Below are 23,043 nucleotides of genomic sequence, written 5' to 3' on the forward strand. Positions count from 1 at the left end.
ATAATGTTTTCATTACTACAGCTTTGTACTATATCTTGAAATCTGGACTTGTGATATCTCCAGCTTTGTTCTTCCTTCTCAAGATTGCTTTGGCTATCCAGGGCCTTCTGTGGTTCCATACAAATTTTAGTAATATATGTTCTAGTTTTTTGTTTTGTTTTGTTTTGTTTTTTTAGGTGCTGTTGGTGGGGCACCTGGTGACTCAGTTGGTTTAGTGTCCGACTATTGATTTCAGCTCAGGTCATGATCCCAGGGTTGAGGGATCCAGTCCCATGTTTAAGATTCTTTCTCTCTCCCTCTTCCCCTCTCCCTGCTCACTCTCTCACTCTCTTAAAATACAAAAAAAAAAAAAAAAAAAAAAAAAAAAGAAGAAGAAGGGGCACCTGGGTGGCTCAGTCAGTTGGGCGTCCAACTTTGGCTCAGGTCATGATCTCACAGTTTTGTGAGTGTGAGCCCCGCGTCGGGCTCTGTTCTGACAGCTCAGAGCCTGGAGCCTGTTTTGGATTCTGTGTCTCCCTCTGTCTCTGCCTCTCTCTCTCAAAAATAAATAAACATTAAAATAAAATTAAAAAATTAAGAATGTTAAAAAAAGAAAACTGTTGTTGGTATTTTGATAGGGATTGCATTGAATCTGTAAATTACTTTGGGTAATATGGGAATTTTAATAATATTCTTCCAATCCATTTGTTTTTGTCATCTTCAATTTCTTTCATTTGTGTTTTATAGTTTTCAGAGATCGTTCTTTCACCTCTTTGGTTAAGTTTATTCCTAGGTATTTTGTTCTTTTTGGTACAATTGTAAATAGCATTGTTTTCATAATTTCTCTTTCTTCTACTTCATTATTAGCGTATAGGAACGCCACCAATTTCTGGGTGTTAATTTTGTATCCTGTCACTTAATTTTTTTATTATTTTTAGTAGTTTTTGGTAGAGTCTTTAGGATTTTCTATGTGTAGTGCAAAAATGATAGGATTTTAATCTGATTCATAATGTCATAATTTATCCATTTCCCACAGGCTTTTTTTTTTTACTTTTTATTTTGAAATAAATATAGATTTATGGGAAGTTGTAAAACTATTACAAAAAGGTCTTATTTAACCCTTAGTTTCCCTCAATGATAACCTCTTATATAAACCAGCAAACTGACATTGGTAATATCCACAGATTTCACCAGTTTTACATATACATATTTGTGCATGTGTGTGTGTGGGGGGGGGCAGTTGCCAGTTTTATCATTTGTATAAATTCATGTAACCACACCATAATCAAGAAGCAATCTTTGTTGCATTACCACAAAGATCTTACCCCTGCTACTCTTTTATAAGTGAGACACACACACCCTTATTCCACCATCCCTAACCCCGGCAACCACTAATCTATTCTCCATCTCTCTAATGTTGTCATTTTGATAATGTTATAAAAATGGATAGATATGTCACCTTAGTGATTGGCTTTTTTTCACTCAGTATAATTCCCTTGAGATCCATCCAAGTTGTTGCATGTATCAATAGTTTGTTTCTTTTCTTAAGTGAGCTCTACGCCCAATGTAGGGCTTGAACTCATGACCTTGAGATCAAGAGTCACAAGCTCCACCAACTGAGCCAGCCAGGCACCCTGAGTTTCTTTCTTTTATTGCTAAGTAGTATTCCATGATCTGGATGGGTCATAATTCAACCATTTGCTCATTGAAGGATATTTAAGTTGTTCCCCTATTACGAAGAAAGCAGCTGTGAACATTTGTGTACGTGCTTTTGTGTGGACATGTTTTCATTTTTCTGGGATAAATGCCCAGGAGTGCTGGGTCATTTAGTAAGTAAGTTTAGTTTTATAGGAAACTGCCAGGCTGTTGCCATGGTGAAGCTGAGCAAAGAGGCCAAGCAGGGGCTGCATAGCTCTTCAAGGGTAGCCAATTTGCCACCCACTGGAGTGTTATTCCTCTCATGATTTACCTGCAATTTAAGGGGGGTGCAAATCCTGGAATGCCTGAACCAATCATGTTGAGCTTTCTTAAGGGATAAGGAACTATATTGGTCATCTGGGTTTGGAAGCAATTAATGGACAGAAATAACATGGAAGGTATGTGCTGTGACTGAGATAAAAAGATGGGACACTATTTAGATGATCATCAGTTGAATGGCACAGGACTCTTCACAGATGCATCTGTGGCAGAGTGGAACCTCTATTTACTTATGATAGATTGTGTCAAAATAAATGTTAAAAAAAAAACTTGCCAAACTGTATTCTAGAGTGGCTGTATGAGAGCAATGTATGAGAAATCCAATGTCCCTGCATCCTTACCAGAATTTGATATTGTCACTATTTATTATTTTTTTTACAGGTGTGTAATGATCTTATTGTAGTTGAATTTGCATTTCCCTAATAGCTTATGATGTTGAACAAATGAAATATGCTCTTTGTTCAATGTGTCCTTTCATGTCTTTTGCCCATGTTCTAATTGGATTGTCTTGAGTTTTATTTTATTTTATTTTTTTAAAATTTTTTTTTTTTCAACGTTTATTTATTTTTGGGACAGAGAGAGACAGAGCATGAACGGGGGAGGGGCAGAGAGAGAGGGAGACACAGAATCGGAAACAGGCTCCAGGCTCTGAGCCATCAGCCCAGAGCCCGACGCGGGGCTCGAACTCACGGACCGCGAGATCGTGACCTGGCTGAAGTCGGACGCTTAACCGACTGCGCCACCCAGGCGCCCCTGTCTTGAGTTTTAAAAGTTCTTTATATATCTGACATGAGTCATTTTTCAGATATGTTACTTGTAAATTAAGCATTTAATTTCTGGTCAAGTCCAATTTATCATTTTCCCCCCCCCTTTCATGTATTGCTTTTGGTGTCATGTCTAAGATCTCTTCACCAAGCCCTAGGTCGTAGTGAAGATTTTCACTTGTTTTCTTCTAAAAGTTTTCTAGCTTTGTTTTACCTTTAAATCAATGATCCATTTTCAGTTCATTTTTGTGTTGTGACTTAAGGCAAGATTCTTTCTTACTTTTTATGGATGTTCAGCTATTCCAGTAGTATTTGTTGAAAAGACTATCCTTCGTTGAATGCTCAAAAATTAGTTGGTCATACTTGTACAGGGTCTGTTCCAGGGATCTTTATTCTGTCCCATTGATCTACTTGTTTATCCCTCTACCGTGTTGTTTTAATGTGGCTCTTCAGTAACTCTTCAAATCAGGTAGAGTGATTCTTCTCACTTTATTCTTGTTTTTTCAAGGTTGTCTTTGCTACTTATTTCTTTGCCTTTCATATGCATGTTGAAGTAAGAATGTCTATCTCAAAACAAACTGCCAGAATTTTGATAGGAATTGCATTAAACTCACAGGTTAATATGGGAAGAAATAGTATCCTTCCTACTGCCAAGTCTTCTAATCCAAGAACATGACATGTTTCTCTATTTATGTAGATCTTTGATTTCTTTCATCTAGTGTTTTGTAATTTTCAACATATAAATCTCATAACACGTTTTGTTAGATGTATATGTTTCATATCTCTTGAGTGATTATATAGTACCATTGTGTTTCAAATTTTGATTTTCATGTGTTCACTGCTACTATGTAGAATATAATTTTTATATATTCATCTTGTAATCTATGACTTGATGAATTCATTTCTAGTTTTTTTGTATATTCCTTGGGATTTTTAAAATCTCCATGAGATCTTGATAATTTATAGGTTGTCAAATCTCCAAACAGGGACAATTTTCTTTTCAATCTGTAGGCTTAATATTATTTCCTTTTTCTTGCCATATCTCAGTGTGCTGGCTAGGACTTTCTGTGTGATGTTGAATACAAGTAGTGAAGAGTGGATAACCTTGCCTAGTCCTGACCTCAAGGGGGAAGCACCTAGTCTTTCACACCATTACATATGGTTAGCTGTTGGGTTTTTTGTGGATGCTATTTATCCCATTGAAGTTACCCTCTATTTCTAGCTTGCTGAGTTGTTGTTGTTGTTGTTGTTTTTATCATAACTGTTGAATTTTGGTGTATTTTTTTGTTTTGATTTTTTTTGCATCAACTGGTAAGTTCATGTTTTTATTTTTTCCCCCACAGGTTTTTTGAAATATTGAAAAAAGTCTAGCAACTTCCCTAGACTTCAGACTAGGGCCCTGGGAACTCAGTTGCTATTGCTACCACTGGTCTAGTCCAGCACTTCCCAGTGTACTCCAGCAAATGCAACTTGAACATTGCCCGTAGCCAAACAAGCTAAATGTAGGAAGTACTGCTCATAGGAAGTACTTCCTGGAAGCTTATAACACATCAGCATAGCCAAGGCTCAGAGAAGCCCTGCAATATAGGCTCCTGTTACCCTTTAGTGTGGAATTTCCCAAACTTATTTAACCACAGAGCCCTTCTTAACCAACCCCCCGGCCACACACACACACACACACACACTCCCAAAGCACATTTTCTGAAACGGACATAGGGAACCACTGAATTGATTGTCCCTTATTTTGCAGATGATCCAGAAGCTGAAAGGAAAGTGACCTGACCAAGGCTACAGATAGTGGCATCACACAGATACCAGATCCTGGGTCTCCTGACCCCAGCCCACTGTTCCTGCTCCAGACCATGTTGCTTTGACATGCTAACAAGTCAGCTGATAACCCTGCAGCACCATACACCATCATGGGTAAGAGGAATGCAACTGCATTACCAACCTGGTCTCTTGGGTGGTTCTCAAGCCCCTTGTCCCCACTGAGCCTGAGGATGAGGGACTCAAGTCCACGTAGTCCGAGTAGGGCCTGTGGGTGGGAGAGTATGTAATGCAAGCCAGGCCAATCATGCTGTTGTAGCTCCCTGAGACGGTAGCAAATGGCTCAGGGATGCACTCATAATTCAAGTTGCGTCTAATGACTCCATCCCAGAAATCCCATTAGAATTTTTTGGGGAAAATGGTTTTCCCCTGGAATTACGCTAAACTAGAAGAAATGGAGCTAGAGCTACCAAGAACTACCACACAGAAACAGCTCCTTCAAAACAAACTTGTAAAATGAGGGGAGGTCTTGGTTCCTTATACTATGCCTGAGCCCGATTCAGTCATGCTTGAGGCAGAACCTACCTCCAAAATTTAAATGACAGACCAAGTGCCTTAACCAGTTAGATGGAATTCTGCCACTTGTCAACAGAATCCTGCCTAATTTGAGTGTGAAGCAGATGGCCCACAATGTCATCACTAACCTGGCTTGGCAGACCTTCTTGATCAGGAGGTACCCCCAAGGTGCCACAGCACAGAACAGTCTTTTCTGCCCACCTTATCCCTATCCCCTACCCACTCTCAGACCGACATTATTACCCCCACTTCCCACCAAAAGAACACAGGTAGCCAAAGGCAGCTTGGGCAATACTTGATATACATCATACATTTATTAGTGAATATCCCTCTGAAATCAGCAACAATATTAAAAAAAATAATGATTGCACTACTTGGTCAAGCAGAACTAGCAACTTTCATTTTAAAAAAAGTACAAATCTGTTAAAAATTTCAATCAGTATACACATATATATAATACAACATACTAGTTATGTTAAATGCTACAAACCAATGTGAATCCAATGGAATGGAAAAAACCACACATTTAAGCTTTAAGAACCATTTTTTTCTCTATATATTAGCATTTTCTCAAATACATACATGGGAAAAATGAGGTAACTGTAAAATGTGCAAGGAACAGGGCCCCCCCAATTACATATATTTTTATATATATGTATATATATATATATGTATATATATATATATATAAAACCTTTCTAACACAGAACACAGGTGCTGGGCCCAGCCAGGGCTGGGGGATGGTGCCCACTGTCATGCCTAGGCCAGAAGTTGGTAAATAAAAGAGTAAACAATGACAAGCCCCCACCACAGGAAATCATTGGTAACATGGCATCTATAGCAAGGTCGGCAAATCACAAACATCCTAAATAATTGTTTATAAATCTTTTTTTAATGATTTTTTTTTTTTAATGTTGTGTTCCCCCCCCATAGCTGCTCGTTGGAATCATTGCTGCAGCCGACACACAATCCGAGAGCCTGTTTCCGCCTGCCCCAGGAACCTTAAGGATTCTGAAAACCTTTTGTTGGGGTGGGAAAGGGAGGGGGGGTTTGGAGAGGGTGGTTCTCTGTGTAAAACACGTGGGGTTTCAACACTGCTATAAATATAGAAACGTCACCTGGAGTTATATACAGTAAGACTTTGGGTTCTCCACGGGGGTGGGGCCAGGCTGATGGGGCCCCATGGCAGGCTGAGGGGACGCAGGGAGCCAGGGCCGCTGCGGGGAGAACGAGGGTGGTTGGAGCATCCCTGAGGCAGCAGGCGCCAGGGGCTGCCTGCTAGGATGTGCCGGCCCCACACGCGGTTCGTTCAGGGGCAGCAACCCCAGCTAGGGGTAGGACGGGAAAGGAACGGGACCAGGGAGGGAGAAGGTGGGAGCTCAGCCAGACCCTACAGGGGGCCTCCTCCAGACCTTGGAGGGCAGGGCTCAGGCTGGGAGGGGGCCCCTGGAGGTGGGATCCACGCCCTCCCTGGTCCCTGTCCTCCTGGGACTTCCTAGGAGGAGACTCGCCCAGTCAGATGGGAGATGGGCCCTGGCTGGAGGGAGAAATGCCCTGAAAAGCGTACGGTCCCGGTAGGCTCTGGGGACGTGTGCAGTACAGTGCATGGCAGTTATCAGCTGAGCACAGACCACCCCCCAACCCCACCCGTGACCGCCAGCCGCCCAGCCCAGCCCCAGCCGCACGCATGCATGCAGACCAGGCGGCACCACCAGACCATTCCCGGCCCCCTGGGCACTTGGTCCTGGTTGGTCCCTGTATCCCCCCATTAAACCAAAAGAAAATAAATTGTTTAAAAATCCACACCCCCAAATCCTACACGCGATTTTGGGCCAAATGAATAAATAAAAACTGCTCCTCACGTTCATGCAAAACAACAGAGAGGGGAGATTGGGCATGGGTCTGGCCCCCATCAATGCCAGGGAGGGGTGGCCATGAGGAACACAGGAGGTCACTCTCCCCTGCATGGCCCAGGCCCCCTCAAGATACATGCCACCTCAGCTCAGAGCCTGTCTCCCACCTGCTCAGGAGGCTGGCTCTGATGCCCTCCAGCCTGGGGGTGGGGCTGGAATGTTGTGACTGGGGTGACAGTCCTTGAGGGAGCCAGACCCACCCCTCACAGCAGCCTGCGTGGGGCTGGCTGCCTGAATCTGTCTGGGGTCAAGGCAGGAGGACCCAGGCCTGGGGTGCTCAGGAAATGGCCTCATGCCACCATCTGTCCACACACCTGTCAGTGCCACCCAGTCAGATGGCACACCATTTCAGTGCAAGAGACCAGGCAACCCAGGATGGAGCTCCCTTTGCCCACCCTGGGGCTGAGGATCTCCCCCAGCTGCACTGGGGTGGGGGATGGACTCCTGGCTCCCAGGGCTGGCAGGTAAAGGAGACGGACTTGAGGGCAAACAGGAGGGAGACTGAGTTAGAGACACTCAGGCAGCTCCGTGGTGGGCAGACTGGCAGGCATATCGGGGCAGGAGTCTTTGGAGCTTGGCAAATGCAGGGGCTTATTGCAGGGGCTTCTCTCGGGGCTGACCCTGGCACCAGCTCTGGAGATGCAGGCGGGAATGACGGGGCAGGCCTGAGCCACTCCCTCCCCGTCCTCCCCAGGTCCCCCCAACCCGAGCTTCCAGAGCTTCGGGCAGGGTTATCCTGGGCAGCTGTGGGCCTCACTCAGCCTCCCTGGGCACCTCGGAGGCGTCGGCCCGGCAAATGGGACACGTCCGGTTGGCCTGGGGGAGCAGGCACACATCAGGCTCCACTCTTGCCTGTCCCCCACCTCAGCTGGGTCTATTCTACTTCTGGGACTTGACCCCTGAACAGAGCCTCAACTTCTGGGTGATGACAAGGATAAGGGGGGAAACCCTCCAAGGTCCACCCACCTCCCTCACCACATGAGGAATACCCAGGATCTGGCCTGGGCTGCGTTACCTTTAACCACTTATCGACACACTTGGTGTGGAACTCGTGGTTGCAGGGGAGGACTCGGAGCAGCTGCCGTGCCTCGAAGTCACTGAAGCAGACAACACATCTAGAAGGAGGGCACTGAGTGTTACTTCCACACTAACAGCAGAGGGAGGCTCACTACGTAGCACAAAGTCCCCTGGAGGAAGGGGTCCCCCTGGAGGAGACAGGGGCACAGTACTCACAGTGTCTGCTCTGACTGATGGCTGTCTGGGTTAAAGCGGTACGATGGGAGCTGCTCGATGTCCGCTTTGGTGAGGCCTCGGGGCTTCGCATCTCCTAGCCGCTCTGCCAGATTCAGGAGGGCCTGGATACAGACAGGAGGGTAGGGTCATTAGTGCTCAAGGCCAGAGGTCCCCCAAGCTCCTACCTCCCAGGACAGTGCTCCACGGGACCTCATAGTTCTCCATCTCCACATCATCCACGTCGAGATCCAGGCTGATGGTGGGCCCCATTGCTGTTGGTGACATTGGCAGCATCGAGCTAGGGGAGACAGGTGTGGGGGACCCAGGGTCAAGGTCAGTAGGTGTAGGGGGTGCAGAGCTGCTCCCGACTCCCTCCGTGAAACAAAGCCCAGAGCTCTGCACCATTCACACCAGGGCTCCAGTGTTTGTCCCAGGACATTATAGGAGAGCAAGGAACCCAGCTGGTGGGTGCTGAGAGTATGTGTGGTTTGGTGGGAATGCCAGATGGCTTCAGAGGTCCTGGGTACCTCCTAGGGCTATGTTTGGGTCCAACAACTGGAGGCCCCAGGAGACCAGAGCACCAGGGCTCTGGGGCAGATGTGCTGGTACTTACAGGAAGTAGGGCAGGAAGCTGGGGTAATACGGTGGCGGGGGTGGCGGTGGGGGTGGCGGGGGCAGCGGCTGTTGCAGGCGGTATCTCTGGGTGCTCAGTCTCCGAGGCATCATGTGGGAATATGGCTGTGAGAGGGGTGCCAGGTGCAGATCAGACCAGTGGGCCTGTCTCCTGATCGCCCTAGAGTCTGGGTGGGGTGCTACTTACCACACCAAAGGACAGCTCCTGGTGCAGTGGATCATGGGGCAGGTAGTGCAGGGGCATAGATGGGGACAGGGCTGGGCCTGGGGCAGAGGTGGAGTAGGTAAAGCTCCCCAGGGGATGCTGGTCCCCCCGAAGGTCCACATCATTGTCAAGCCGCTGCAGGGGCTGGAAGAGGCAAGGGTGGGTCAGCCAGAGTCAGCAACAAGGGAAGCCCCGCCCCCCCATACCATGCCCTATAGCATCAAACCCATCGCCCAGACTCACCATACGTGGATGCTGGGCCTGCAGCGATACAAACTGCCCAAGAGGTGCCATGTGGGCAGGCTGGGGGTGTGGAGCTGGCGGTGGGGGGTGCAGGATGTAGTGGTCACTGGAGATGAGGTGGGGGTAGGCCTGATAGGGCACAGGGAGCTGCTGCATGGTACACGCCTGGATCAGCTGCCAAGAGAGGGGGCGTGGGGGGTGTACTGTAGAGTGTTCTTCTAGGCTCTGGGTTGGGGCTATGCTTGTGCTGAGAACCAGGAGCAATTCCATTCATTGAGAGGTCCCCACAGAAGCCCTATGGACCATCCCATCCCTGCTAGAGGCCACTTAGGACACTACACTCTTAAGGCCCTTAGTTAACAATTCCAAACCAAAAGGCAGGTACTGGGGTGCAGGAAGATCCCTAAACCCCAGGTGCTAACTGTACATGAGCACACACATGCTTTTCTGAACAGTGTTGGGGCCTGGAACTGGGCAGATGCTCTGATAGCCTTGATGGCTATCATAAACTTGGCTTGCTTCTACTGCTGGCCTGTGTCTGAGGCTTTCAGGTAGTAGTGGGGAAGGAGGTGAAAGCACTCACTCACCGGGGGTGGGAGGCAGCAGAGGGGGTAGTGCTGCCCGCTGAACATCACGGAGCATGCTGGGAGCTGCTGGGCACTGCAGCCAGGGATGTGTTGGCCTGTAGGCAAGGGGAAGCCTTGGGTCGTCACTGTGGTGACTGTGTAGGACAGAGGGACGGGTCCCTGGTGCACCTGTGGGTGGACAGAAAACCCAAGAACTGTAGGGAGGAAACCTGGCCATGCTGCTGCCCCTAAATGAGAAAACCCTGCTGGACCAGCTCCCTTCCCTTCCCTAGTGGGGTCCTACCTAGGTACAGACCTGGCTGTCCCCCTGCCCCAAGCCCTAAAGGGCAGAGAGAACCCTCTGGGAAACCTGGGAGGGGCTTCCAGCTCAACCACTCATCCACTGTGTAGTCCCAAAGGCGGCCCTTTCCTTCTCTGGGCCTCGATTTACCAGCCTGTAAAACAGGGCTAATAATGCCTCACTGAACATGCAATGAGTTAAGGAAAGTGCAATCAGGGCTCCACTATCTCTGGTCCTCAGACAGGTTTGCTAGAGACTGGTGGGGAGGGGCCCGCAGGGTGGGGAAACAGGTGAAGGGTGTTCTGCCTACCTGCTCGTGGAGATCAACCATGAACGGGCTCTGCTGAGAGGCTGGGTGCAGCATTCGGGGGCTCCTGCCGGCAGGAGCCGAGGCTCGGTGCTCCTCTACAGGGAGGTGTGGTCGGGACGGTGGCTGCTGGGAGGGTAAGTGCTCATCCTGGGCAGGCAGGCTGGCCAGGGGGCCCTCGCGGCTGGGGCTGCACCACAGAGAGGAGGCCCCAGTAGGACTGAGGGGAGCCACTCATTCAGAGAGCATGGAGAGAAGCCAAGGTCACTACCCACTGGGGAAGGAAGAAAGCTCAGGGCCCTATGCCCCACCCTCCCAGCCCCTATTCCCCAACCCAAGCTGACAGCCCCAGCACCAGGGGCTCTAGGCTCTGCAGGACTAGGAGGTTCCTTCCTACCTTCCCCGGAGCTGGCCCGGGGTACTGCTGGGTCCTACAGAGAATTGCCGCTGACCCACAGGGGCAGAGGGTGGCCACCTAGTCACTGCCAGAGCCCATGGTCGCATCAGGGGTGGCACAGGGGTAGAGGGGCTGGGCCAGGGCTCACAACCCTAGGAGGCAAACAGATAAACAAACTGAGGCACAAAGAAGTCCAGTCACTTGCCCCATTAGGGACGGCAGAGACAGAATCAAATCTCAGGAGTCCAATTCCAGGGGCCACAGATGCCCATCACACCCTGTGCTCCACGTGTAGTGTGTACTCTGTCTGGGTCTGGCCTTCTTGGCACTGGGGTTTAGCGATGACAGATCAGGGACACGGAGCCCAGGCCTCAGTTTCCTGCTCTATGAAATGGGGTCAAGTTCCCATTCAGAGTTGTGGTGAGTTCAGAGGGCTGGCCAGCATGGTTCCCTCACACTAGGGTTCCCAGGGCACCTTGTCCTGGTGTGGAGGTCTACAACTTCAATCTCCAGGAAGCTGGGGTTCCTGGGAGGGCACTCCAGCTTCCTCCCTTCTACTGGGGTGGCTCGGGATCAATTCCAATCAGGCTTTCTCTTTCCAGTATTGCCAGGTAAGAGGTTCTGACCTGGTTCCTGCCCTCAGGGGCTCCAAATTCAAGTTAGTTTTCTATCTTTCCATAACCAGCTCCTGCAGTGTCTACCCACATGTGACTTTATTTACTCTTTAAGGAAGGCACTGTCAGCTCCATTTCAAGAAAGAGAAGACTGAGGTTCACAGAGAGGAAGAGACTTGGCCAAGTGTTCAAAGCTGGGAGGTGAGCTGGCCACAAGCCTCTCACTGCACCCTGCTGCCAGCAGGGAGGGGTCCAGCCCAAGGGCTTCACAGGAGGTGATGAAGGAAGTGGCCACTGGTGGATGGGTGGGTCTGGCATACAGCAAGCCCTTGCTCTGGGGGCATAACACAGCCCTCGAGTGGAGGTGGGGCTTGCTGAGAAAAAAGGGGAACTGAGAACCTAAAGGAGGAAGTTGGGAGGGAAAGGGGTGGGGCAGGTCTCCTCTCTGGTAGGAGTTGGGGGTCCAAGTGGGATAAGCTGCAGGGCCACAATTTATTTACTCCAGACACTGGGATGAGGCCCTGGCAGAGAGAATGCTGGAACCTATCAGGCCCTGCAAAGCCGAAGGTTGCATCAAATAGGACCAGCCCTTTGCTGTTCCTGCCACAGGAAGGCCCCCTCTAGCCACCCCTTCTCCATCTGACAAAACTCCTATGCATCTCTGATACCCAGGGTTGTGGTGAGTTCTCTGATACCCAGCTTTCAGTGTTGCCTCCCTGCTGACACAGCTTGGGAGCCAGTGTACCAACACAACACCCTCAACATTTTGTTTTTTCCTGCCAACAGTGGCAAGAACATTTCCTCTGTGCTAAGCTTTACAAGCCTGGGCCCTAAATTGCAAAAAACCAGCCTGCAGAGGAAGCTCTTCACTTGCTAGGGCAGCGCCTGGCCAAGGCCACAGCCAGGAAGTGTTAAGAGCTGTAATTCACACTTCTCCCATCTAACTTGAGTTCTGGCACTTGGCAGAAAGGCAGGCAGGGCCCAGTGACCAGCTTGTGTTCAACACTGATCTGGGAAATGTACACTAGAAAGCCAATCACACAGGTCCAAGGCCACAGTCTACCAACAATGAAGTTGGTGCCCATGATTAAAAATTGGGAGATTACAGGGGTGCCTGGGTGGCTCAGTCGGTTAAGTGTCCAACTTTGGCTGAAGTCATGATCTCACAGTTAGTGAGTTCGAGCCCCATGTTGGGCTTTGTGCTGACAGATCAGAGCCTGGAGCCTGCTTTGGATTCTGTGTCTCCCTCTTTCTCTGCCCCTCCCCACCCCTCAAAAATAAACATTAAAAAATTTTTTTCAATTGGGAGATTATATAAAAATCTGGCCTTCCCTGAAAGGAAAAAAAAAAAAAAGAGACAATCTGGTTCCATTAGGCCCTCATTTCTGCTTGGCGCCCTCACTCAGAGCATGCATGAGCTTTCCCCCCAGGCCACCCCAGGCCCATTCCCTACCTGCCCACCATAGGTAACTAGGTTTGTAACCCCTGGTGTGGGCCAAGGGCACAGCCTTACACACACAGCCTTCCTGATTCTTGCTGACAATCCAGCCTAGCAAACAAAGGCCAAGAGAGACTCAGAGTAAACCCCCCAAATATCTGAAACAATAAACTCCTAGGCTACTCCAGACCTTCTGGATCAGAATCTTTGGAGGCTGGGGAACAAGGACACCTAGATTTTCTATCAAATTCACAAGCAGTTTCTACAACACAGCCAGGTTTGGGAACCTGTGCTCTAATGGACCTCAGAGATCCTGGGAGCCCACAGTCCTATTGATGAGGAATATTAACAATAATAACTATGACACCTCGCATGTGTCATCTTGAGTCCTCATAGCAACCCTCATAAGGACACTGAGGCTCAGAGAGGTGAGGTCCAAGGCCTGTCAGCCAGAGTTGTGAGTGCACTGGGACATGATCCAGGCAGTGGCTTCAATGGTTCCTCTTGTGCCAGGCTGCCCTGCTGAGCTCTGGGGGGTGTGGATGCCACAGAGGCCCAGGTACATGGGAATCTTCTCTGTGGCCAGCCCCTTCAAAAACACCCATTCCTCAGGAAAGGTAAGTGGCAAGGAGCTGAGAAACCAGATCAGCAGACAGAAGGGCCTCCAGCTGTAGATGATGGTGCCAAAGATGAAAGCATCAACCCTTGCATTCTTACACATGATACCCCAACTTCTGGCCAGAGTCTTGGACACATCGCTTCCCCTCTCTGAGCCTCAGCTCCTTCGCCTATAAAATAGGAACAGCCCAATAACCACTTCCCAATGGACTGGCAAGGACTGCTCAAGGGCAGAGGTGATTTGCAAAGCTCAGGTGTGAATGATCACTATCAGAAATTAAGATAGGCTGACCTCCTAGCTGACTCTGGCTCATAAGCAAAAATGAGATGCCACTTCAAGCGCTCTAAGTGCTAGCTGGGAAATGTGCCTCCCTAGGGGAAAACTCCAGCTGGCAAGTGAGGGGCACCTGGTTCTTGGAAGTCCTACCAAGAACACAAGTTGTACAGAGGGGACACACCCACTTCACAGTTGAGGAAACTGAGACATGGAGAAAGGAAGTAACTTACTCTAGCTCACAAAGCCAGAGAAACAGAACTAGTCTTGCCTGGCTAGCCCTCTAGGCCCCCAACTCCTGACTCTCTCATTAGCATCAGTATCCCCAATAACCACCTTATCCCAAGTCTCTTTTTCCAGTCCCTAAAGGGGATCTCAAGAGTTTTCTGTTTCAGGCACCCATGACTAACACTATTGTGGTGACGCAAGTGAGGCCCAGAGATGGAGCTATCAACTTGCTCAAGGTCAAACAGCAAGGGTGGCCAGGTAACCACCCTCATCAATTCCTCTGTCTTTCCACAGTCCTGTGCTGTGCTCTCTTAAGGTCTGGGCAAATGGGTCTTGAGGGTCCCATCCCTAAATCCAATCTTGCCTGGAAACAGGAACCACACTTTGCATCCACCCCTCTCCCCCAGGAGGTAGCCAAATCCCTACTTCCAGGGCCCCAAACAGCCATCCCAATCCTAGTCTAGGGAGCCCCAGCCAAGTCATTTGCCCCTGGGTGATGTTTGCAGGAACAAGGGCTGTTTTTGCTGTTAAGCAAAGCCAGCCTCTGAGAGCACGAGTAGACTCAGGCAGGATGAGAAGCCGCCTCCACCCCAAGGGGCAGGCTAGGCCACCACTGCCTGGTGGGCAAGCAGAGCTCCCCAACATGTGCTGCCTGGAGGTAGCTGAGGGCAGGACCATCAGGCTCCTGGCTAGGAGTCCTTGGCCAGCCCAGGTTCTCTAGATGACCTTGATCAAGGAAATCTCTCTGCTTCCATGAGCCTCAGTTGTCACAGCTGTGAAATGGGGGTGGAAATCTCCCCTTCTTAGAATGCCCAAATAAAGCCAGAAGAAACAAGACGCAAGAAACCAGGTGGTCACATTAGCGGGCAGGGGAAACCAGTGTTCTGAGGGGCCGGTCCCTCCTCAACGCGAACTCGATGCGGGTTGCGGGGCTCTGGGGAGCTTACTCAGCCTCCCTTACCCGGGGATAGTGGGGCCCGAGATGTAGACACCCGCCCGAAGAGGGGTCTCCCACGTCCTCCTCTCACTCCTTTGTGCCGTGCTCGGAAGGGCATGGGGGGGCGGGAGGCCAGACTGCGGCGTTGGGGCCAGCGCGCTGTGACTTTAAGAGCCGAGAATCCCGGACCATGTGCTCGGCGTGAGACAAAAGCAACAACAAAGGAAGTGGCGGTGGCAGGGGGAGGGGGCGGCTCCTTCCTCTCCAACCGCAACACTCAGTCTCCGGAGAAGGGAGACTCGACCTGGCCTTGGGAGGTTGCGGGAGGGGGAGGTGGTGGTGGTAATCCTCCTTGATTCTAGAGGTCTCGCCGTCCCCCTCCGGACCGCCCGTGATTAACCCCTGCAGAGCCAGCTACACCACAGCCCCCAGCCCCAGGGAAGAGAGGAAGGAGTTCCAGGGATGCGGAAATAGGGAGTTGGGGCTCTGGCCCCTACTCACCTTCGGCCGCCAGGCCACACGTTGGCTCCTTTGTTCCCGATCTAGGACGGCCAAGCTGGGCAGGGGGGAGGGGGGGCTGCCTGGACCCTTTAAGAGCCCCCGCCCTGCGGAACAATGTGCTCCCCTCCCCACCCCCCGGTCCGGGGGCAGTACAGCTCCTTCCGGGGCCCTTTCTTTGTTGTCGGTCCGCCGGCGTCTGCCTCGCGAGGCCCACGCGCGGTCTGCCTCCCTCAGCCCAGGCCCTCCGGGAGCGGGAGGCGGCGCAGGACGCAGCCGGGTTTGCGCAGCTGCGGGCCGCTGGCCCTTTAAGAACTGTCCGCGGCGGCAGCGGAATGTAACAAACCCCACATTTGATTCACAACATTCGAAGCGGCGGGGTCGCGCGCCGGGCGGGAGGGGGGCTCGCGGGGGCGCGCCGTGAGGTTCCGGCAAACAGTAGCCGGCTGCTGCCCGCGGCAGCCCCGCCAAGAGCTCCGCCCCGCGGGTGCCATGAGAGCCAATCACTTGCGGCGACTCGGCACGTGATTAATAGGACGCCATCTTGAGGGCAGATTTTCTTTAAAACCTCCTTCTTGCCCCCACCTTCGCACTTAAAGTGACCGCAGTCACCACAGGCAAGGGGCGGGGCCACATGGCCTGAGCTAAAGATGGGAGACCCCGGGTTGGGCAAGGCCAACCGGCTGCAACTCGAACTTGATATGCAAACTCGCGAAACATTCGCGCCTCTGAGGCTCAGTTTCCCTGCCGGAGAAATGAGTACCGCTAGGAGAGCCGCAGCCCGGACTTACTGTGTCATGGTCTTCTCTTCCGGGACAGGGCGCCGCCTGAGACACTGAAGTGCAATGGGACTGACCTTCGACGGGGCAGGAGCGGCCTCTTAAGCCAGCCCGAGTAGGTTAGGAAGGCTCTAACAGCTTTGGGTCGGCAACCTCCCCGGAGATGACGTCAGCCCCAAGAGCTACCGCGCCGCGATGACATCATGGCCTGGCCGCCCTACATCTCCTTGTTTATACTACGCGGCAGCTTTAAAAAGCTGGGAGGGCCTGGATTGCCCAATGGACCAATAGCGGGCAACCCAGGCAAACGAACTAACGCCTGTGAGGCAGGGCGATTGGTCCTGCTTGCGCTGACGTCACATAGACATTTAACCGCCCCACCCCCAGTGTGGCCCGGGAAAGGGGCGGGGAACAGTTTGAAGCTTGAGCCGCAGTTGTCGGGAGCTCTGGGTGCTTTCAGCGCGTGGCTATGAGAGCTTAGTCTCCCCAGCGGAGGTCTTTAACGGTATTGGGGAACTAAGCCCAGTGGAGTCTTCAGTTTTCCACTGTACTTCTCCCAGCAGCGATGAGACGGAGGGATGACTACGACATTTTACAGAGGGGTAAAGAGAATCAAGGCGGGGGGGGGGGGGGCGTCACTCACCCCAGGTCACACAGCTAGGAAGTGTGGCTGAACAGATATTTTAATTAAAACCAAAACCGAGCTTCGTTCTCCTTTGCCTAATAATACTGGGGCAGACATTATACAAAGTAGGGTATTGCCTCCACATCGATTATTTAAGAATAAAAATCAGTAATACTCTATCCCAGAGCTGGGCACAGGCCGAAAAGAATGATGTGTGCAATAAACAATAACTGGACTCTTCTGCATGGGGCTGCACTGACATAGGGCCACCTGCAAGACAGCCCTAAACAAGATGCCAGTGCAAAACGTTAATATTTGTTAAACCTTTGTGTTGGCCTACTGGAGGTGTGGTGGTGTCATTTTCTATGCTTCTTTGGTGTACTTCATAATCCCAAATTTAAAAATAAAAATTGAAAGCAATTTCCTGAACAGAATGTAACAGTATGTATCAATTTTTCTGAAATTGGATATATATGATATCTCCATAGAATATTTTTGGAAGGATATACAGGAACTAACAACTGTCCTCAGGGAAAACTGGAAGAGAGTATGGGGTCAGGAGGACAGACTTTTTATTGTATATGCTTGTGGACATTTGCCCTTTTTAAAAAACCCTGTACAATTTGGGGAGGAGGATGGGTGAAATAGGGTATGGGGGTTAAAGAGTACACTCTTCATGATGAAAAAATAAAAATAAAGAAAGAGAAAAAAACATGTACAATATAGCCTATAGAAAATCGTGAAGAAAATTACTGTAAAGGTATGTTTTAAATCTTGTAAAGCATTAAAACAGGGGCGCCTGGGTGGCTCAGTTGGTTAAGCGTCTGACTTCAGCTCAGGTCACGATCTCACAGTCCGAGTTCGAGCCCCACGTCAGGCTCTGTGCTGACAGCTCAGAGCCTGGAACCTGCTTCAAATTCTGTCTTCCTCTCTGTCTGCCCCTCCCCTGCTCACATTCTCTCTCTCTGTCACTCTCTCTCAAAAATAAACATTAACAACTTAAAAAACATACTTTAAAAAAAGGCATTAAAACATCAGTTCCCTTAAAGTCAGAAAATCTCCCTTCAGGAAAGGTATCCAATGGAAACAATCCAGAAGGAGGTTTGGGGAACAGAGATGCTTATCCAAGTGTTGTTTAGACCAGCAACAATCTGTTACAGCACTGTGGATATGCAGCCAGCAACGCAACGAAGATGGTACCCAGGGGTGGTTTGCAGATGTCTAAGCACAGGAGATCAAGTTCGTGATGCAGTACTATAGATGTTACCTGCCAAACTCTATCCATCAGTTAAAACTAGGCATGCTTGATAATGAATGGGAAAGTACACGGTGATACCTTTCTCTAACCCACTTCCTTATCATCAACTCTCCCTTCTCCTATATCCCTCCCAACCTTTTATTTTTCTACGTAAAAGCAACTAGAAAATCTTTCCCTCACTGGAAGATGCTACATTGTTAAAACCACCCTCCTGCTGGGGCGCCTGGGTGGCGCAGTCGGTTAAGCGTCCGACTTCAGCCAGGTCACGATCTTGCGGTCCGTGAGTTCGAGCCCCGCGTCAGGCTCTGGGCTGATGGCTCAGAGCCTGGAGCCTGTTTCCGATTCTGTGTCTCCCTCTCTCTCTGCCCCTCCCCCATTCATGCTCTGTCTCTCTCTGTCCCAAAAAAAATAAATAAACGTTGAAAAAACCACCCTCCTGCTTGCCTCTGTAGGGACAGAACCTGCAATGGCTCCCTGCTGCCTGCCTTTTGGGCTACAATTAACAAACTTCCCCCACCCTTTCAGGCTCACCTCTCCCCAGTTCTTCTCCCACAACCATGATGGTGCACCCGCTGACCTTCCCTGCCTGAGATACCCTCCCTCTTCCTTTCTATCAGTCTATTCTTCTTCTCTGTCCTCGGAGCTCTGTTCTCATCCCACCTCTTACAGGAAGCTCTGGGGTCTCCATTTTGTACTGAACTCCCTCATCTCTGGACTCAGGCCTAGACCTACCCTAACCTTCACTTCATACCATTTAATTCGCACACAGCCCTGTCAGTCATTTTGCTGCATGTCTCCATAATCCCCTCTGGTCTAAGGGGATCCAGAATTTTTAAATGCACTACCATCCAGTCTTCATTGGAAGGCCTTATTTTATGGGTGAGGATCCGAGGCCTAAGGAGTGAAATGATTTGCCCAAGGCCACACTGAGAACAGTGAGGCCACTCCACCCTGAGAGAGCATTCACCCACAATCAAGTCATGTACTTTAAAGCTACTAAACCTCTGACTATACAATTCTACTTAAAACATCATCACCCCTTACCTCTGGCAAAATCCTGCTCAACCTTTGAAGTTCAGCTCAAAGACTGCCTCCTCGGAACCCCCCTGACCTGTCTTCCGGCAGTCAGCTGCTTTGGCTTCCTTATTACACAGCAAGACTGCTACCACATTGCATCATGACAGCATTAGCTGTCTCCATGGGGCTGCTCCCCCACCCCAGCAGGGGCTGGCTCACACTGGGTGGTGGATGCCCAAGGAAGGGGCTCTGGGCTTGACTCTTACTCTGATGCTACAGGGCCAGGAAAACCCTGCCCTGTCTTACTCCCCTGAGAGGCCCTCAGCAAATCCTCACAGCCCCTCAGGGATCCCCCACGGCCAGAGGCCAGTAACACATCTCCTCCTGATCTGAAATACCTTCCCGGGCACATGCAGAATCACTCTGGAGGAAGTGGGAAGGAGGCTCAATTTTACCAGATTTTCCAGAGAAGCCACGAGTCTGTTTTCCTGTGAAATCTCCCCTCAGGTTAACCCCCAGGTCCTCTGCTCTGGAATCCCAATGTGGTGATGTGGCCTGCACACCTGTGTGCCTCATTCTCATCACTCCACCCAACTCCACCCCTGCCCGCTTGAAGACAGGTTGTGTTTTCATCTCACAGCTGAGGAAAGTGGCTCAAGAAGTGCCTCTCCTTGCCTCAGATCTGGGGAAGTGTGGCCCAGTGGGCTCCAGAAGCCACAGGTCAGAGTGGCTCACTCTTGACCCAAGCATCTGCAGTGAGGTTCTGTGGAGAAATTAGAGTTCTAGGGTCCCCTGCACAGTCTAAGCAAGTCCCATCCTAGTCATCTTTTCACTGGTCCTCCCAATGACCTAAGAGCTAGGTGCCAGCGTTTTGCAGATGAGGAAATGGGTGAGGGGATATGCCTCAGCCATCAAGGGGCAAACCTGCGATCACATTCTAATCTCACACCAGAACCAATACAAATGCCAAAGCAGAGTCCGGAAAGGTTGCTCAACAGGCAAAAGCACAGATGTCCAAAGGCAAGAGTAGACCATGGAGGCTCAAAGGTGGATGAGCAGCAGAGGATTCAAATCCTAGTGCCTCCTAGTGCCTAGTGTAACACTGGATGTTACTTTCCAGCTTCCACCCCCAAGCCTCCTCTTGAGATGCGAGGGATTCCACTTTGGCAGGAAGAAGTGGGGAGGGACCTCCCCCCCCCCCCCCCCCGCCAGCCAAGAGCTTGGACAGCTGGCTGCTTCCATTCCTCCCTCAGGGTCAGAAAGCACCCCACTCCTTTCTTCTAGGACCCCTCAAATCCTCCTCCAGACACAGGGCCCAATAGCCTTCCCAGGTGGAGTTTGCAGAACACAGAGATTGAGGGATCACCCAGGGACACACAGCACAGCCTGGTAGAGCCAGCTCAGGATGCAGACCTCCTAGCTACCACAGAGCATCAGAGATCTGAGCCCAGAGCCTCACAACCCAGGGTGGGGACTGATGGGCTCCCTGCCAAGTCCTCTCTGCTCAGGTCATGCCCGAACACATCGCCCTCGCATCTGAGCTCCAAGCTTTGGCTCCCCTAAAAAGAAGTGTTTGTGGACATGGGGGGAGGATGGGGTGTCTGTAAAGGTATTCCTGGATCTGGGGCTCTGGCTTTGACTCGGATCAGTTATTTGGCTTCTCTCCACCTCAGTCTTACCTGTAAAATCAGAACAATGACCCTAGTGACAGATGACATTTACTGAGCACTTAGTGTGCACCACTGTTATTCATCTACTATAGGCTACTGAGGAGGACAGGCATACACTGATGGTTAAATACCTGTGAAGCCAGCCTCTCTGAGCTTGGAACATGGCTCTGCCTCTTATTAGGTCCTCGAGCTTGAGGAAGTCACCACCTCTTTGAGGCTCCGTTTGGCCAGGTGTAAAACGGAGGTGAGAGCACCTCCGTGAATCAATAGTGGCTCTATGTGTGCATCTTCGCGGTACCCGCCCAACTTTCTGAGTCTGAGTCTGCACTTGAATGTGTGAGCTTTGTGGGTATGGTGTTGGAAAGGGCTCACCTTTCTGACTCCTTTCCCTCTGCACTTCTGGTCACTGTGACTTCCAGGGTCTGCAGAGGTGGGAGCAGGTAGTATCACATCGTCCAGAGATGAAAACCGGAGGCTGCAGGAGTGCGGGCGCCTGGCAAACCCAGGGAGAGGAGTCCAACCGAATTCCCCATTTTCCCTCCATCTTATTATTTCTCCCCTACTGAGAGGGCCAGCTTCCTACCCCCATCCTGCCCACACTGCCGCCCCGAAGCCCCCACCCCACCAGCTCGATTCGAGTTTAGTGATCCTCAGGCAGCGGAAGCTGTGTGACCCTGGGCAAGACACAGACCCTCTCTGGACCCCTCGGCGTTCTGACATCCTGAAAGCTGTAACAACGGCGCTGGGTTTGCAGTGGTCGGTTCCCCGGACACTCAGCCGCTCTAGGGCTGGGCTAGGGAAGCTCTGGCTCCCCAGTGGCTGGCCCAAGGAGCGCTGGTAAAATGTTTGGGACCGACGTTACAAAACCAAAGGACTGCTGCACCTCCTCAGCTCACGTCCCCTACTGCCAGTGCCCCCGCTGAAGCCGGAACCCGCCGGTGATGGTGGTGGGATGGGTCGAGCGGCGATCGGGTCACGTGCGGGGCGCAGGGCACGCTGGGACTTGTAGTTCCCAGGGGGTCCCCAAACTAGGACACTTGGACCTAGCGGGCGGACTGATGAGCGGAGCAGCTCTGGCTCCGGGTCCCGGGGTAGCGAGCTCCGGCCCTGCAGGTGCAGGCAGAGGCCACGCTGGAAGTCCCTGCGCTACTCTGTCAGCCCGCGGCCGCCCCCTATCACTCCGTCCTCGCTGGCCTCGCGCCTGGGGCGCTTGGCGCAGGGTCCGGGCCAGGCGTTACCTGGGCCGCGGCTGGGCTCCACCCCAACCCGGCGGCCGGCGAGTCGCTCCCCGTTGCAGCCCGGGGTCGGTCCCGCGGCGGCCCGAGAGCCGCCTGCCGCGCCCCCCCCCCCCCCGGCCCCGCGCAGTGGAACCGTCTGCGGATCTCACCCCCAGGGCGCGCGCGCGCGCGCGCGCGGGGCCTATGGCGGCTCCGCAGCTTCACCCCCGCTCCCGCGCGTGTATGAAACTACCTGGACTGCACCAAGCGCGCGGGAGCGGAGGGGGGAGGGGGCGGGGCGTCTCTAGGCCCCGCTCCTTGGCGTCCGGCGGCAAAGGGCGTGCAAGGGCAAAGCGCCCAAGGCCTGGCATCCCAGCCTCCCGCTTACTGCCCGAGTGACCTTGGATGAGTGACAGACTCTGTCTCCTCGTCTGTGAAATGGGAAAGATAACACGACAACGTGGCCGTTCAAAGAACCTTCGCTTCCGCCTCGGATTGAGGGGGGCAGGGTCGGTATACAAAGAGTAAAGACTGGGGTCAGCAGATCTTGGTTTCCCGCTTTGGGCCATTCTCTGAGCCTATTTTCTCGTCTTCGAACTGGGAGCGTTGATACCTCTTTTGGGACGTTAGGAGACTCCACTGACCACAGGATGCATATGCCCATCTCTGCAGCCAGCCTGGTGCAGAGCGTGGCCGCTACCTGCTCAGGCCCAGCATTCCCCGGTCCCAGGAGCCGATCCTTGTCGTCCCGCATCACATCCGTGGCTGTTTCAGACTGGCGAGAACTACAACTCTCAGCTTGCCCCTCCCCACGCTGGGTCCTGCCTGTGGTTGTAGTCCCTGCAGACCTCAGAGGCTGCCCCACGGGGGGCCCTCTTATCTCCGCCCAGGTCTCCGCTCCTCTGCCTGCTGCCTGGAGGCCTACGTAATTTTTTAAGCTTCCACTTGTTACCATGTGCGAAGCAGCATTCTAAGTGCTTAACGTGAATTAGGTTATTCCTTAAAGTCT

The 23,043-nt window shown here is 51.5% G+C and overlaps 1 protein-coding gene and 1 pseudogene across 15 annotated transcripts; one reads left to right on the plus strand and one right to left on the minus strand.

The window, feature by feature from the left end:
- Positions 1-345: 345 nt before the first annotated feature.
- LOC147584210 (mitochondrial import receptor subunit TOM7 homolog pseudogene) lies at positions 346-6,186 on the plus strand (annotated as a pseudogene). The gene is made up of 3 exons (XR_015240308.1): positions 346-2,075; positions 4,471-4,643; positions 5,997-6,186. The product of XR_015240308.1 is annotated as a mitochondrial import receptor subunit TOM7 homolog pseudogene (transcript).
- On the minus strand, positions 5,348-22,139 carry RNF44 (ring finger protein 44). 14 transcript variants are annotated; one of them, XM_086674793.1, is made up of 12 exons: positions 22,056-22,139; positions 21,190-21,310; positions 10,862-11,013; positions 10,468-10,684; positions 9,878-10,045; positions 9,291-9,464; positions 9,030-9,191; positions 8,823-8,947; positions 8,420-8,507; positions 8,210-8,331; positions 7,992-8,091; positions 5,348-6,280 (listed from the first exon to the last, which is right to left on the minus strand). In XM_086674793.1, exons 3-12 carry the CDS (start codon positions 10,966-10,968, stop codon positions 6,188-6,190), a joined length of 1,356 nt encoding a protein of 451 aa, XP_086530919.1. In that variant the 5' UTR covers positions 10,969-11,013; positions 21,190-21,310; positions 22,056-22,139; the 3' UTR covers positions 5,348-6,187. The 14 variants fall into 14 exon arrangements, with proteins under 14 accessions (XP_086530919.1, XP_086530692.1, XP_086530740.1 ...); XM_086674566.1 differs by lacking the exon at positions 22,056-22,139 and having other exon boundaries at positions 10,468-10,654; XM_086674614.1 differs by lacking the exon at positions 22,056-22,139 and having other exon boundaries at positions 5,348-7,792; positions 10,468-10,654.
- Between the last annotated feature and the right edge of the window lie 904 nt (positions 22,140-23,043).

This window comes from Puma concolor, chromosome A1 (assembly GCF_028749965.1).
Source record: "Puma concolor isolate L17-30 chromosome A1, mPumCon1.1.hap2, whole genome shotgun sequence".
NCBI lineage: Eukaryota > Metazoa > Chordata > Mammalia > Carnivora > Felidae > Puma > Puma concolor.